Raw genomic sequence first — 16,364 nt, forward strand, 5'->3', positions numbered from 1 at the left:
GACAATTCCTCGCCGCAACCTCACCAAACCTGCTTCAGCCGCTGCAGTCTCTTCGTTGGCATGAGACTCGCACCGCTCCTCTCACTACACAGCCACGATCCATGGAAATGAAATCCCGTCACCATGTACAAGTATGACTCTGATCTCCCAGAACGGCCCGTGTGGTTGCCGTGTCCGTGTGCATGTCCTCTCCCAAGATATAAAAGTCGAGTGTGTGCCCCATCGCCCGCCTGGTTTACATTAGTACTCCACTGTCATTCACGGTTGCACCGCCCACACATTCACTTCACACAAGCCTAGTCTTCGTCAAACCGTCTTTGTTGTCCACCGCTACACCCCCATGATCGCAGCATCGGCACCCAGGAGCATCGCAGTCGTGGCAAGGAGAACACCCACAAAGCTCTCCAAGGCCCTCAACTACCCCACCTGTTCGGCAACGTGCATTGGACTCCGGCCGTTTGTTGTGATACAGCCAATCCAGCCATTAGCGAGTCGACGTGACTTCTCTTCGACCTCATCCCATCCCAAGATCACAGAGTTCTTTCCAGCAAAGGAGACCGAGAGGGTCAGGAGGACGCCGGCAGCATGGCCGCATCCAAGTGAGTTCCAAACGCTTTTCATCCAAGTAGCAAGGAGCTGACCTCCTCGCAGTCTATACCGAAGAGCAAATGAGGGCCGTCGAGGTCGCTCACCGGGAAGCAAAAACCTGGTCCGATAAAGTTGCTCTGAGTGCAGTCAAGATCCTGCGCTGGGGGTGAGCCTTCTCCCATCCCTGGTTGTTTTGTGCTCCCGAACTGACATTGCGATAGTCTCGACACTGCAACCGGATACAAGCACAACAAACCCATGACCGCGTACCATTACCTCAAGAGGAATCTCTTCCTTGAAAGCGTTGCAGGCGTACCGGGAATGGTGGCGGGCATGCTCAGGCATCTACACAGCTTGCGCCGGATGAAGAGGGACAATGGATGGTGAGCATCTTGAGCCACGCCAGGAAACACTTCGCTGACCGGGTTTAGGATCGAAAGTTTGCTCGAGGAGAGCTACAATGAGCGAATGCATCTCCTTGTGTTCCTCAAGATGATGAAGCCAGGCCCCTTCATGCGCCTGATGGTGCTAGGAGCCCAAGGTATCTGGTGCAATGCCCTCTTCTTTGCATACCTCCTCAGCCCTCGCACCGTGCACCGCTTCGTTGGATACCTGGAAGAGGAAGCCGTCATCACCTACACGCGGCAAATCCAGGATATCGATGCGGGACGTCTTCCCGAGTGGCAAAACTTGCAAGCCCCGCAGATTGCCATTGATTATTGGAAGATGCCCGAGGGTCACCGCACTATGAGGGACCTGTTACTCTACAGTACGCCTCATCCCCAATAGTTTGTAATAGCTACCCTTACTGATCGTGGGACAGTTCGCGCAGACGAGAGCAAGCACCGAGAAGTCAATCACACCTTTGGCAACCTGGATCAAAAGGAGGTACGCTGGCCGGTGGCCTACACGTATTGAGTATGAACTGAAACAATCACCAGGATCCCAACCCCTACGTCAGCCAGTACAAGGACGACAGCAAACCACATCCCACCAAGGACCTCTCGTTTCAGAAACCCACGGGCTGGGAACGCGCCGACATCATCTAAGACGATTCTCACGGTATCCTGTCATTTCTTTCCTCTTTTTCGAGCAACTCTCTCGATCTCTCTCTACTCTTAGAAAAGCATAGCATCTGGCGTTCGGAAGAAAAGGATTTGATACCCTTTCTACATAGTATTTGCGGGTATCTGGGTTTGGATGGATCCTCTTGGTCCACATGGTTGAGGCCGATCCATATGCAAGAAATCAAAACATGGCTTCAACCGAAGCAGCTTGCACCGACTCCTTTGCTACTATTGAGGATCGCCGTGCAGGGGTCAATTAAGTCAGTCCACTTTGCGATTACTTCTTGACGAATGTGGTGACAGGCTAGTATGCACTGCCAGGGCCACCCGACGAACGAGTGCTGACGGCTACTATATTAATGTCCGAAAGTAGGACGGGTCCATCAACTACGGATATCCAGCGGGTATAGCAAACAGTTATCCGTCTTCATCTCTTTATTGACCTTTACATTCGTGGTGCGCTGTCCAAGACTAGCAAAGTCGATGCAACTTGAGTGCGATCTGTCAAGACCTTCCCTAACAGCTTGTACCACATGCAGATTGCAGAGCAATTCCCACCCTAGTGTTCCGTCAAGTTACTGTTGACGAGGTAGAGAACCCGCTACCCGGGTGGCAGAAAACTAGGAAAAAAAGACGGAAAAACTAGTGCTCCCTCCCAGCAAGATCTTGAACTTGAATTCGAACTGAAAATAATCCGAGATGGCTCAGAGGCTTCAACGGACTGGGATGATATGACTATGTATAATGCAGCAGCTGTAAGCGTACATTTACGATTTCTCAAGTGGGTGATTACTGTGGCACTCTAAATTCGGTTGATGCTCGGCTTCTAACAAGTACAGTAGAATTCTTGGTGCGCCCCACTTTGTTCACCGCCAAGCTTTCCCGCCTCACGCATGTTCATATCAAAAGGCTTCCCCTCACCAACGTCTCCTGCTACTGCACCCCACATTCGCGGAACCTTGTCAATTGTACAGGGCGGGTTCTCACAGGAACAAAGCGTAGATTCTTGCATGGAACGCCACTGCCGCTCGGGTCGAGGGAGAACGACTCCCGAGAAGCCAACGTCCCAGGAGACGGGTGATGGTGTAGGACAGCATAGAGTGAAGTCCCTCAAATGCAGCTCAGCAAGCTCACCACATGCAAGGCGTACTATCTCCCATTTACCCACCGCTGGTTCAGCAACGTCCATTTTTCCGTCCATCGTACGAGCGCAAGGAGCACATTGTGAAGTTATGTTCCTGCTCAGGGAACTTGGCATGGGATAATTGATGTCAACGGCTTAACGGCTTAAATCATTGAGCGAATCTGCAGCTATTCACTCTTCATCAGTGGAAAGACTGCCCATATGATCCTCCTCTCTTTGCCCTCCACTCCAGTCGGGGACCTCTGCTGCGCTCATCCTTGCTCCACTTCTATCCAAACCCGCTACTCTGGTTGCAAACATTGACTTGTCCTGCTCAGACCGACCAGGAATGGAATGCGAACCACCGATGCTCATGGGGCGAGGCATATAAGCATGTCCTTTCTGCGGATCCGCACAGCTCAGCACTTCTGTAGGGATGCCTGTTCAGCGCTTTTCTTCGCACACCATGAACGTCGGGGGATCTTCTGCCGGTCTATTCTTCCCCCAGGTGGGGATCCTGTATCTGCTGGGAGTGGGACGCGTATATGGACTCCCTGTCTCGTGCATCGCGGTTGGGATCAGGCATCCAGCTTCGCAAGGCAGATACAGCTTTACAAAGTCTAGACCCCACTCGGGTAATGATTGTCTAGTGAATGAGGACTGTGAATTGCTGTGTGGGGTCCGTCCTACGGGTTTAAGAAGCGTCCAGTCTCGCAACCAGCACAAGGCAAGCTTGGTTGACCAGTCTCAGATCTGGCCTCACTGAGGAACTACTCGACTACTACCTATAGATAAGTTACCTCTAAAAGAATCAGGATGACTATCCCTGATGAGGTATGCATTCCTCCTAAATCACCGCCATGGTCTGTATCTAACACGTACAGGTCGATATCATTGTGTGCGGTGGTGGATCTTGTGGGTAAGCAACGAGATTATCCAGCATTAAATGAAACATACCCTAATCTCTCCTCGACAGTTGCGTAGTCGCTGGTCGACTTGCCAACCTTGACCACAATCTGTCGGTCTTGCTCATCGAAGCTGGAGAAAACAACCTGAACAACCCATGGTATGGTAGACTCCACCCGTCAGTGTTATTCCGTCTGTGCAGATTAATATCCATGCTAGGGTGTATCGACCGGGGATATATCCCCGAAACATGAAACTTGACAGCAAGACTGCGTCATTCTACTACTCGCGACCTTCGGAATGGCTGGGTGGTCGTCGGGCTGTTGTGCCCTGTGCACACATTCTTGGAGGGGGTTCCTCAATCAACTTCATGGTCAGACGGTGTGGATGGATGCAGGAGTACTGGCCACTGATGATTCACACAGATGTACACCAGAGCTTCCGCCTCTGACTACGATGATTTCCAGGCTAAGGGGTGGACGACGAAGGAACTGCTGCCTCTGATGAAGAAACATGAAACTTATCAGGTCCGTGAATCTAAGGCCTTATTCTGTTACTTCCTTTACGATGACTGACACGATCCTCTCTCCAGCGCTCCTGCAACAACCGTGATATCCACGGGTTCGAAGGGCCCATCAAGGTCTCCTTTGGGTAAGCTGTCTCCCTTCACGCTCGTGGTCCTCCCAGTTGACGGGCATTAGAAATTATACATACCCTATCAAGGAAGACTTCCTGCGCGCCACTGAATCTCAGGGAATTCCCACCACCGATGACCTCCAGGATCTAGTCACTGGTCACGGTGCCGAACATTGGCTCAAGTGGATTAACCGCGAAACTGGGCGTCGCTCAGACAGCGCCCATGGGTACGTCCACAGCACGCGCGCTGTGCACCAGAACTTGCATCTCATGGTCAACACCAAGGTGGACAAGGTGGAAAACCACGACCCCCTACACTTTCTACCACATACTGACAAACGCAGGTTATCATCGAAGGTGGGAGAGCGGTTGCCGTTCAAACTGTACCAACCAAGCCGCTTGCCCCGGGCCATCTGCAACCCAAGATCATCCGCGCTCGCAAGCAGATCATTGTGTCTGGCGGGACGCTGAGTTCCCCGCTCATTCTGCAGCGATCAGGTATTGGCGATCCAGAGAAGCTCCGCAAGGCTGGCGTTAAACCCATTGTTGACTTGCCCGGTGTGGGATTGAATTTCCAGGTAAGCGTCTTTCCCTGAGCTCACTTGACCCAACACGGATTACTCACCACAATCCCATTAAAAGGACCACTACCTGACCTTCTCCGTCTTCCGCGCCAAACCAGACGTCGAATCGTTTGACGACTTTGCTCGCGGCGACCCTGCCACGCAGGAACGCGTTTTCAATCAGTGGAACATCAACGGCACAGGACCCCTTTCCACCAACGGTATCGAAGCGGGTGTCAAGATTCGCCCTATAGAAGAAGAGCTGAGGCAAATGGATAGCTGGCCGTGCAACGAGTTCAGGTCTGGATGGGACAGCTACTTCAAGAACAAGCCTGATAAACCCGTCATGCATTACTGTTGGTATCCCTCTCCTCTGAGCTTGGAGCTCAAAACTGATTCTACGTAGCTGTTATCTCTGGTTGGTTTGGCGACCACATGCTGATGCCCCCGGGCAAGTTCTTCACCATGTTCCACTTCCTTGAAGTAAGTCCATCCCATTACCAACCTAGCCTCGTTCACAAATCCCAAAACTCTGACAACGTACTACAGTACCCCTTCTCGCGCGGCTCTACGCACATCGTCTCTTCCAACCCTTATGAAGCCCCCGACTTTGATGCCGGCTTCATGAATGACAAGCGTGACATGGCACCCATGGTATGGGGCTACATCAAATCTCGCGAGACGGCACGCCGCATGGATGCGTATGCGGGAGAGGTGCAGGCCATGCACCCGTTTTATGCGTATGATAGTCCGGCGAGGGCGAATGACTTGGATTTATTGACTACCAAGGCGGTCTGTGCTTACTTACCTTTTCCCTAACAGCACCTCTTCTGGTCCTCTCAAGTCAGTACTGACGTGTTGAGTAGTATGCCCTCCCAGGAAACATAACCGCAGGCATCCAGCACGGATCGTGGAGTATGCCTGTTGGCAAGGGCCGCGCCCCTGAGCCCAACTTCCTCAACTCGAACTCCCAACATGTGCAGGAGGATCTGAAGTACTCGAATGAGGATATCGAGCATATTGAGGACTGGGTTAAGCGTGAGTATCGTCTTGCCTCATCCAGCAGTGATCCCATCCCCTTCTCGCCCTACCGTCATTGTTACTCTCTTCCTTCCGAGCCCTCGTATCTCCCTTACCGAGGTTTCTTCCGCTATCTTCCATAACTCATACTCCACTATCACTCGACTAACCTCCCGCCTAGGCCACGTAGAAACCACATGGCACTCCCTCGGCACATGCAGCATGGCCCCCCGCGAAGGAAACTCCATTGTCCGACACGGCGTCGTCGACGAGCGTCTCAATGTGCACGGCGTCAAGGGCCTGAAAGTCGCCGACCTGTCCATTTGCCCGGATAACGTCGGCTGCAACACGTACTCCACGGCGCTGTTGATTGGCGAGAAGTGCGCGGTGCTGGTGGCGGAGGATTTGGGGTACAGTGGCGAGGCGCTGGAGATGAAGGTGCCGCCGTATCATGCGCCGAGGGAGATTGTGGGGTTGAGTCGGTTGTAGGGTGCAGGTGGACAAGTGGGAAGGATGGGGATGAAACTGGCAGTATTGGGTCGTTGAAGCGCTGTTCATCCACGGAGTCGGTGTTTCCTGGATTTGTTGCTGAGTCACTCGCTATCTCTTAGGGGCCTTTCGTATATGGCGTTTAGCACTGTATGATGCCATGAGGTTCTAAGAAGTGTGACCTTCCTCTAGATCTCTAACTCGTGACGGTGTCTGTCTGGTCTGGTCTGGGGTTAGACACGGATACATTTCCTTCACTACCGGTATATTAGGTACGCAGGAGGTAGGATTAGTGTTTGCGCTAGTCCAAAGCGGGTGTAGCGCCCCATCAGATCTTATCAATCTTACGGATCAACCCAAGCCTCGTTCAACAGCAGCCCTGGAGCCTTCCGATTCTCGCCCACCGAGCAAAAAAAGCAAAATGGCGGCATCAGCCAGCGTGGCGCTGCAGAACCGGCCCTATCGCTCTCACAGAGTACCAGCGTGTACGCGATGTCGTTCGCGCAAGATCCGGTGCAATATCGACATCCCCGGAGAGCCATGTCTCTCTTGTCGCGAACGCCGTCTGAAATGCTTATATGTCGATCCCCCGAAAACGTCACCCCCGTCGGAGAGCAATGTTGACGGAAGGCCTACCAAACGGCAACGCACCAACAAGAATGGAGATGCTACAGACGAAACCCCTCCACGTCCCCACGCACTCCCAACGTTGCATAGACCGTCTACACACCCTTCCGCCTCCATCATGCTAGCGCCTCACGTGGCAGAAGACGTAGACATATTGCAGCGCCATATATCTCAACACAAGACTTCCGAAGGCGAAGATCCCCAATCATACCAAACCCTGTCCCACGACACGAGGAACCCCATCGTCTATCTCTCCGTCCCACGCTATCGATCCGGGCTCCGCCCCGAAGCAGGCCCCGGGAAGGAGCAACTGGAAATCATTGAGCAGGTCATTGGTCCTTTCAAGAAGGAAGTCATCGACCTCTACTTCCAGCACACCCATCCGCACTTCCCGATCCTGGACGACGAGACCTGTGGTGCCATCCGCGAAGGGGGTCCTGCGGAGAGGGCGCCCAATAATCTGATGTGCTGCGTATACGCGAACGGAGCTTTCCATTGGCGCTATTCGGACACCTTGAAACTTCATCCACGCCCCAACAACTACTATGTCTGGAACAAAGCGATATCTGCTGTACTAGAAGACTTCCTATCACCCAGTCTCGCCACTGTGTCCTCGGCAGTCTTGGACCTGATCGGCCGGCCCTCCGTTTCCATCATGAACAATGCTACGCTTTGCGGGCGAAACGTCGCACTTGCACAGACGTTTGGCCTCCACCGCGACCCTTCAAAATGGGAAATGAGCGACGAGGATAAATCGACTCGAATACGCATCTGGTGGGGCGTTCTTATTACCGACTACTGGTCCAGCTTCGCGTACGGGGCCCCTCCGCACATTGTAAAGGACTTCTACGATGTGCCCATGCCAACGCTTGAATTCCTCCTCGCGTCCTCCAACTCCAAAGTCAACCTGAACCAAAGATACGCAACGGCATGCTTCATTCACCTCTGCGCGCTCACTGAACTGCTCGGCGATGTTCTTTCTCTTGTGCATCGGCTACGCCCCGATCCATCCGAGTTCTACCACTCGGTCGAGCGCCGGAAAGTCGAGCTCAGTGAGCTGGAAGCCCGCATGCCAGAGTGGCTTTCCTCGCCCAATCGCCCCGGATCTAGTAATTTGTGGTTCTGCTTCCTCTCCGTCAAGCTGCTGCTGAGCCGCTCATCCTTGCGGGCAGCTGTTCTCCTTGGCGATACTCAGCTAGAAAAGATCCGCCTCGAGGACTTGCGCGTCTCGTCCTCGGCGGTGCTGGATTTTGTCCTGTCTCTTGGGGAGGCCCAGTTCCACGACTTCTGGCTCCCCTATGCGACCTACCTGCTTGTCATGGCCGTCATGGTGTCGCTGCGTTGCACGGTCGAGGCCCAGCATGTAGAGGTGAGGAATGCATGCTTCTCAAGGTTGCAGCAAGTCATGGCGCATATCCAGCATGCACATGATGACTATGATTGGGACATAGCGAAATATTGTCTCGAGAGGTGTAAGGATGCGGTGGCCAAGATTTCATCGTATGCGACGAGGGATGCGCAAACACAGCAGCAACTGCAGCCAGCACAGCATCAACTTCAACATCAGCACATGCTGGAGATGGACCCAATACAACATGAGTCCGCTAACAACGGTGGCGTGTCGGTCATCAGCGGCGCGGGGCCCGCACATGTGTCGATATCCATGAATAATAATACGGCTGTGGGAACTAGCGGTGCCGGCGGGTTCGAGGAGCCTTCGTTTTTGCTATCGGATTTCTTTGATCCTGCTGCATTTGATTTCTCGTGGGAGGCGCTGTGGGATACGCCGTCTGGGATGAATTTCACGATTTAATGGGATCGCAAAGACTACACACATAGACTGGATAAGTTGGGCTAAGAGACCGCGAGCAGCAAAATACACCTCGTCGTCCTTAGTCCGAGAATCACCCTTCCGGGGCGTCGCAAGCGATGACACCGCGATTTGGCGTTTCTAGTTTTTCCAACTAACTCAACTAACTGGATGATAGGTACTCTAAGGAACATACCCAGATAGGGCCTTCCAACCGCGCTCCGTTTTGCGCGGCAACGGACATGAACACCATTTTCTGCCGAACGCGGCCGCCTTCCAGATTAACGACAAGTATAGTTTCGGACATTCATCGCAACATGTATAACCACCTGACCCCCAGCACAAAGGCTCACTTAGGCCACTTGCAACTCGCCAGCTTTGAAAGAGCATCCAGAGTCTACGCCAGAAGCTCGTTGGCCGCGCATTCGCTTGTATCACACTCAATTGAATGTTGAGCATTTCGACACTTCTGACGTCTGTCCGAAGCTGAACCAGACACTGGGTCTATATCGATTAGAATATCTACATGCGGCCGCTTATCCTCAGGGAGCGTGCCGGCAATCCAGTTCGGATCCATACTCATCGGGAGTTCGTCCTTGCCCAGATCTGCTAAGGGGAGCATTGACATCTTCTGAATGCCGTTACGACAACGAACTCGGAGCTGGCCAAGCAGCTGCTTTGGCAGTTTGTCAACACTGAATTTGCGCCCGCGAATATTCCAGGCGGCCGCAATGTCCGAGTAGATATCCAGAGGAGTGATAAGAAAGCCGTGGCAGGAGGAGGATCTCCTCCAGCCGCAGCGACGTTGCGCCCGGGGTTTTCAACACTTGTATGAGAACCTGTCTCGCCATCTCCGCCGGAGTGAAAAGGCTGTGCGTCTCATCTACAGCACAACCTTTTATTGGCCTCCCTCCTGCCTTTGGGTTACAGAGGGTTGCTGCATCAGGGGTTGTCGGGTTATATGCATCCAAGAGACTACCGAAAATCACTAGTCTCTTGTTGATGCATCATTCCAATGTCGGGTAGCTATCTTTCGAGCGGTTGACTAGGTATTTGCTTCAGAATGACTCACGTTAAACGGCTGATGGTTCTTTATCACGTTTGCGTTTCCCTAACAACGAATGCTTTCCTTCGGTATATTGCAATAGAGGGCCATAAAACTTAGTCTACTTGTGCACAATGGTAACAAAATTGAACGCTTATATTCGTAGGTTCTTAAGAGTCACGTCTACAGGCACATACTTCTATGTAAATGCGGTTACCTAGTAAGCAGTTTAACTAGTTACAATCGAATATTGCTATTGGTAGAGCTCTGTTCTAGAACTTATAATAAGTAGACTAAGGCGCCTTAGGCCTATTTGCGAGGTCTTGGATCTTGCCGCACCTCTAGCTATCTAATTCAACGTGGGAAGCAGCAGTACGCAGGAAGTGTACTTCGTAGTAGGGCCCAACTTAGGTAAAAGGCGCCGGTCCGCCCGAACAGCGTCCACGGTTTCAACGGGAAGTTGGACTATATTTATAAACAGCCTAGGACCGAGATAGTCTAGTGGACTGGAGTTGCGGGTGGGGAGCTAGGATGTACGGGCCGCCCCGCATAGGTCAGCTCAGAGTCTGTCACAACTTTATTAGGACGAATACATCCACTCATCCAAAATCTTGAAATCACTTTCATTACCTCGCCAACTAGAAAGAAGACTACACCTGGTCGCTGCTTCATAGATCGTAAACAGTAGTTCCGTTGAAGGATGCCGCAGCCTTTCATACGCCCCTACGACCCCTCCCGCGACCTTGACGCATGCATCCACATTGTAAGTGCTAGCCGCCGTCTTCCTAGTGATTCAAACGAAAAGCTAGTCTCCGACACATACTTACCTCACTGACGAAACTAGTTCTATGCCACTCTCGATCCAGCCGTCGACTTTGAGCCGGCCCGCACAATAGGGTCTTTCCTGTGGTGTCGGGCGTACCTGCTCCTCTCACCAGAGACGTGTTTCGTGCTCGATGATGGTACCATTGAGGGCCGAGCAGTGGGATATATCATCGGCACCGCGGACACGAATGTTTTCGCGACAAAGTGGAAAAACAGCTTCCTTCCGAACCTGGGGCTCGACCCCGAAGACATCTCGAGAGAAAATGGCAAAGAACCGGCGAGCTCCAGTGCTGAGCTGACGGCGAAATTGTCAGAGGAGGAGAAGGAAACCGTGAGGAGCCTGCAGAAAACACTGCAAGATGCAGAATGCAGCATGATCCAGCCATTCCCCGCCTTGTTATCCCAGTTCCCGGCACACCTGCACATCGACGTCTTGCCCGCCTACCAAAATCAAGGGTGGGGTCCAAAGCTCATGGGCACATTTCTCGAGGAGGTTAAAAGGTTAGGCGCAAGAGGGGTTCATCTTGGTATGGTAAGGGGTAATCATAGAGCTAAGAAGTTCTACGAGAGACTAGGTTGGAGATTGTGCGAGGAGGTGTTGGATAGGGGCAAGAGTGGCGAGGTAGGAAGAAAGGATGAAGCGATTTGTTTACTTAGAGCCTTATAAGAGTAGGATAGATAATGTAATAGATTCTAGCCCTCCTCTATAACGTGGTTCATACCCTAACCGATCACCCAACCAAACCGATCAGCTCCACCACCAAAACCGCGTCGCGTGACAAACCTATACGATGCCTAACCACCACAATTCGGAATTGTCTAAAAAGAACCAGTATATTAATTTGGCCATAGAATCTATTAAATCTCACACGTCAAAGAGCATACGAGCTGCGTATCGCGATTACAACGTTCCTTTTACCACTGTACGTGATCAGCTCCACGGAGCTACTCCATGCACCGAATATGAACCAGTTGGTAGGAAACTCACCAACACCGAAGAAGCCGTGATAGTCGAGCATATACTTGACCTAGATTCGAGAGGATTTCCACCGACAAAGGATATACTATGTGGAATGGCTGATAAACTGCTAGCAGAGTGGGGCAGCAGTAGGGTGGGCAAGAACTGGCCAGACAACTTCATCAAACATACAGATAAGCTAAAAACATGCTACACTCACGTGTACGATCGACAGCGAGCTCTGTATGAAGATGCGACCACGGTCAAGGCATGGTTCGAGCTGGTTCGGTCGATAAAGGAGAAGTACGGTATCCTCGACGAAGATACCTACAACTTTGACGAGACTGGCTTTATGATGGGTGTGATAACCTCTCAACTGGTTATCACAGGTGCTGAGAAGTGTGGGAGATGAAAGGCTGTTCAGCCGGGCAATCATGAGTGGACTACGGTCATTAATGTGATCAACGCACTCAGATAGTCAATTCCGCCCTTCATCATCTTAAAAGGCAAATAGCACATTAACACCTGGTATAACGACCCCACCCGCATAGAGGATTGGCTTATTGGTGTCAGTACCAATGGCTGGACAACAAATGAGCATGGTCTTGAGTGGTTGAAGCACTTTGACAGGCATACGAAAGGGCATACCCAGGGCCTCTACCGACTGCTGATAATCGACGGCCACAAGAGCCACAACTCTATCGATTTCCGTGATTACTACAAAGAGCATAAAATAATCACTCTCTGTATGCCTCCTCATTCGTCACACCTCCTCCAGCCTCTAGATGTGGCCTGCTTTTCTCCTTTGAAGCATGCATATGGCGATGAGATCTCAGCCTTGGCACATAGGCAGATCACCAAAATCGATAAAGTAGCTTTTATTAAGGCATACAGAGAGGTCTATTTTAATGTGTTTATAAAGGAGAATATCTGCTCAGCCTTCAGAGGAGCTGGCTTGATCCCCTTCGACCCAGAGGTAGTGTTATCGCAGCTTGATGTAAAGCTCCATACACTCACCCCATCTGCACTAGAGACTACTACCTGGGAGTCCCAAACCCCTCGCAACTTGCATGAAATTGATGCTCAATCAGCACTGGTGTCCGAGAGGATAAGGAAACACCACAATTCCTCTCCTACTGAGATACTCAAGCTGGTTAATTCACTCACAAAGGGTGTGGCAATAGTCGTGCATGGCACAGCATTGATTAACGATGAACTCTCCACCCTCCGCAAGACAATAGAAGCCAACGACAAGAAGAAAACATGTAAAAGGAAGTACGTACAGAATCAGGGCATCTTAACGATTAGAGAGGGCAGTCAATTGGCATCTGTAGAGGTCACTGCGGAGGAGGAGGGTAGTAGAAAGGCTGGGAAGAGGGCATGTGGAGAGGGTACACAGAGCGCTATACGCACTTGTGGGAACTGTGGAGAGACCGGCCACAATCGCCGGACCTGTACAACAGAAGTATTAGAAAGCTCAGATTCTGAATAATACTATATGATTTAGAATAATGTAGTAGATTGTTGTGGTGCTAAGTACTACTTGATTATACTAGACGTTCCTTGATTTTAGTAGTAGAGCTGATCGGTTTGGTTGGGTGATCGGTTAGGATATGAACTACATTATACGATAGATTTATATTACATAACTAGCATATAACTATATTAATAACTTAACAGATTGTATAGCCTTGTACTAGCAATAGTTTATTTAAATTTCTGCCCTATTAACTTTTAATAGTAAAGTATTAGCTTACTATAACGTACTTCATAAGCGAATTAGTCACATAAGCGAATTAGTCGGGCATTTCTTGGCACCATGAACAACACCACCATCTTCTTGCATTATGACACTACCACCTAATTTTATATGATAATTACATTGCGCAAGGTTTTTTATGTGCTGGGCAAGTCCTTACATTATGCCCAGTTGACATACACTCCCTGCAGCGGTATGGAGCTCGACTAGAAGCCTCCGGTATCGTATCCCCATCCTCAGTTCGAGCAGCTTCTGGAGGCGCTACTGGCTCCTGTGATAGCTCAACTACCTCCTTGAGTGTAAGACTCTCTCTTTGAGTAATATACTTGACTTTAATGTTGCGCTTTTTAACCACTTTAGCATTGTGAGCCTGCACACGCTCGAGTTGCTCTGCCATGATTACTGTTGCTTGTAAAGCCAACTTGGTACTCTTTGCCATTTTTCGTATTGCCATCATCGTAGGTGATGTGGATCGTCGCTCAAGCTCATGTTGTCGGCGCTTTACAGCTCTCTGCTGCTTCTCAATCTGGTGCACCGTTTTGGGTGTGTTGGTCAACGAATTTGTTGAAGAAGAACAGGGCTCAGGGGATGGTGATGGAACATTGATCGGACCCAATCTATCAAGCACCACCTCGGGATTGAATGGAAAAATACCGGTGGCTTTAAATGCGCTTTCGATATTACTATTACTCAGTGCTTGGGGACGAGCAGCAGCATAGATCCGAAGGAAGTCGTCCACATCAACGTGGTTCTGACCATTACGAGCCAACATCTCCACACCCTGACGATAGCGCTTCCTAACTGCACTGAAACAGGCGACGTCCAATGGTTGTAGAATATGAGAGGAATGTGAAGGTAGCCATAATGGGATAATGTTATTTTCCCTTGCGTAGGTCTCGAATGGCTCTGAACAGTGGCTGCTATGTCCATCCATAATGAGGAGTCGTTTGGTGCCTTTAGTGTGCTGCTTTGTATAGGGATCAAACACCTCTATAAGCCATATATAGCCTAATCTGTCGTTAGACCATCCGGTTTCGCTATGGGCGATTACCCAGTCATCTGGAAGGCTTGCGTCCTTATCAAACCAGATGTTCTGGAACACCTTCCCTTTGGCTATCACCATGGCCGGTATATGGTGTTTGGCTACGTTGATGCATTCGATAACCGTCATCCAGTCACGATCGCCACGCTGTATGTGGTATCGAGGTGTCAGATTTGATGTATCTGAAGATGTCACGGTGACGGAAAGATTGAATAAGGATGGGTTGACTGATTGTATTCTGGTGTGTGCTTGTATGGGTGAGGCTGGGGCCTGATACCGGTTTTGATGTTCCTTCTCTGGGCACCAAGGCTGCACAGAGCACTAGCCACTGCAGGATCACTAGCCACATGTCCTCAGACAGTACCGGTACAGACAGTTTCTCCCAGTCCTCCTCTCCAGTCTCAGATGGGATGTCCATAAATTGGCTTGCCATCTGACACGAGGGCCATCTACTGCCGTCACAACTGTGGCTGTGCCAATGTCACCTCTTAAGAAGCCTATCTCATCCATATTGTAGATATCCTCATCTTGGATACCATGCTTGTTTGCCACATTCTTAAGAAGCCGGAAATGTTCCCTAATCACCTCAGGATCCTCCTGTTTTGCTCTTTGATAGTCGTATTTCTTGCTCTATGCAATTCGCACTTTAGGGGTACGTTTAACGTAGTTATCCACCCAACATTTGCCGACCGGTGGCTTACCCTGCAGTTGACGCAGCATATTGGCTGTGTCTTCGACCATCCATTTGCGAGGAGGATAACCACAGGCAGCAAGATCCAATATCCACCCGGTCAATGTTTGTTCTTCATCGTCGTCAAGGTTTCTGCCGTTTGCGATGGTTTTGGCGCGTGGAGGATGACCTCGAAGGCGGCGTCGGAGTGTTTCATAGTTCACGCGATATATACGCGATGCTTCTTTAATACTTGGGATTTGGTTGCTTCGTAATGCATGTATAGCGCAGTCAATTCTTCCTTCTTGCGTACAGTCTTGGATCTTTGAATTTACGGGCATGGTGGTGATGAGGATAGGTGGGTGTGATGTTTGGTGGGTGTCTTGGCATTTACGACTAATTCGCTTATGAAGTACGTTAGTCTTAATAGGTAATAACAAATTAGAGTTTAATTCTAGAGAGAGAGCCTAAGAAATAGCTACTATATCTAAAGAAGGTAGTAGGTGTTAGAGAAACACTTAGAGCAAAATACTGGTAGTAGTTATAATAAGAATTTAAGTATGTAGGGTAAAAGGTTCTACTAGGCTTAGTACAGGGTAGAGCTTAGCAAAGCCTACTAGAGATCTTAGGTTTAAGTCTTAGTATACCTAAGTTCTATAACACATTCCCTCTCTCTAAATATAAAAGAAGCTCTTATAAGCCTATTATATAAATTACATCTATTATTAACGTACCTCACAGGTGAGCCATCCACCCAGGCGAGCCGTCCACTATACCAAGATCCCACCAAATTGTACTGTCAACTACAGTATATTCGTGATGCCTCCACAACACAATAATCTACCTTCTTCAAAAGAAGCTCATATATAGCTTGCAATCCAGGCTATTAAGCAAGACGTGAATATCTCTGAACGATACACTGTATAGATCTACAATGTCTCTCGAACAACACTACGAGACCGACGTGCTGGAATGATCTTTCAATACGACTGTATGCCCAACTCAATGAAGCTACTAAAGATGGAAGAAGAGGTGATTGTTCAGCATATCCTTGATCTTGACATGCGAGGATTTCCTCCCCGGCTTGCTGCTGTCAAAGATATGGCTGATTCCTTGCTGGCTGCATGGCACTGAGACCCAGTCTTAGGGTTAGGGTTAGGGTTAGGGTTAGGGTTAGGGTTAGGGTTAGGGTTAGGGTTAGGGTTAGGGTTAGGGTTAGGGTTAGGGTTAGGGTTA

At 50.2% G+C, this 16,364-nt stretch overlaps 6 protein-coding genes across 6 annotated transcripts; all 6 read left to right on the forward strand.

Annotated features, from left to right (window-relative positions):
- Nucleotides 1–21: 21 nt before the first annotated feature.
- EI97DRAFT_435658 (alternative oxidase-like protein) lies at nucleotides 22–1,667 on the forward strand. The gene is made up of 5 exons (XM_033798913.1): nucleotides 22–599; nucleotides 652–754; nucleotides 810–971; nucleotides 1,020–1,357; nucleotides 1,412–1,667. Exons 1-5 carry the CDS (start codon nucleotides 341–343, stop codon nucleotides 1,504–1,506), a joined length of 957 nt encoding a protein of 318 aa, XP_033651547.1. The 5' UTR covers nucleotides 22–340; the 3' UTR covers nucleotides 1,507–1,667.
- Nucleotides 1,668–3,125: 1,458 nt separating this feature from the next.
- On the forward strand, nucleotides 3,126–3,750 carry EI97DRAFT_142774 (uncharacterized protein). The gene has a single exon (XM_033793209.1). It carries the CDS (start codon nucleotides 3,215–3,217, stop codon nucleotides 3,542–3,544), a length of 330 nt encoding a protein of 109 aa, XP_033651548.1. The 5' UTR covers nucleotides 3,126–3,214; the 3' UTR covers nucleotides 3,545–3,750.
- EI97DRAFT_460680 (alcohol oxidase p68) lies at nucleotides 3,595–6,392 on the forward strand (the record flags this gene model as incomplete). The annotated part of the gene is made up of 13 exons (XM_033801130.1): nucleotides 3,595–3,612; nucleotides 3,663–3,697; nucleotides 3,755–3,844; nucleotides 3,904–4,057; nucleotides 4,110–4,211; nucleotides 4,277–4,335; nucleotides 4,386–4,614; nucleotides 4,665–4,898; nucleotides 4,963–5,239; nucleotides 5,290–5,366; nucleotides 5,433–5,675; nucleotides 5,750–5,921; nucleotides 6,085–6,392. The coding sequence occupies 13 exons, from the start codon at nucleotides 3,595–3,597 to the stop codon at nucleotides 6,390–6,392; spliced, it is 1,998 nt and encodes a 665-aa protein (XP_033651549.1).
- A 381-nt stretch (nucleotides 6,393–6,773) lies between these two features.
- On the forward strand, nucleotides 6,774–8,832 carry EI97DRAFT_423452 (C6 transcription factor-like protein; the record flags this gene model as incomplete). The annotated part of the gene is made up of 2 exons (XM_033797113.1): nucleotides 6,774–8,618; nucleotides 8,712–8,832. Exons 1-2 carry the CDS (start codon nucleotides 6,814–6,816, stop codon nucleotides 8,830–8,832), a joined length of 1,926 nt encoding a protein of 641 aa, XP_033651550.1. The 5' UTR covers nucleotides 6,774–6,813.
- A 1,614-nt stretch (nucleotides 8,833–10,446) lies between these two features.
- Nucleotides 10,447–11,396, forward strand: EI97DRAFT_423456 (GCN5-related N-acetyltransferas-like protein). The gene is made up of 2 exons (XM_033797114.1): nucleotides 10,447–10,637; nucleotides 10,719–11,396. Exons 1-2 carry the CDS (start codon nucleotides 10,575–10,577, stop codon nucleotides 11,364–11,366), a joined length of 711 nt encoding a protein of 236 aa, XP_033651551.1. The 5' UTR covers nucleotides 10,447–10,574; the 3' UTR covers nucleotides 11,367–11,396.
- Nucleotides 11,397–14,701: 3,305 nt separating this feature from the next.
- Nucleotides 14,702–15,505, forward strand: EI97DRAFT_142798 (uncharacterized protein). The gene has a single exon (XM_033793210.1). It carries the CDS (start codon nucleotides 14,996–14,998, stop codon nucleotides 15,401–15,403), a length of 408 nt encoding a protein of 135 aa, XP_033651552.1. The 5' UTR covers nucleotides 14,702–14,995; the 3' UTR covers nucleotides 15,404–15,505.
- The last annotated feature ends 859 nt before the right edge of the window (nucleotides 15,506–16,364 follow it).

The sequence above is a fragment of the Westerdykella ornata genome (genome assembly GCF_010094085.1).
Source record: "Westerdykella ornata strain CBS 379.55 unplaced genomic scaffold EI97scaffold_23, whole genome shotgun sequence".
Classification (NCBI taxonomy): Eukaryota; Fungi; Ascomycota; class Dothideomycetes; order Pleosporales; family Sporormiaceae; genus Westerdykella; species Westerdykella ornata.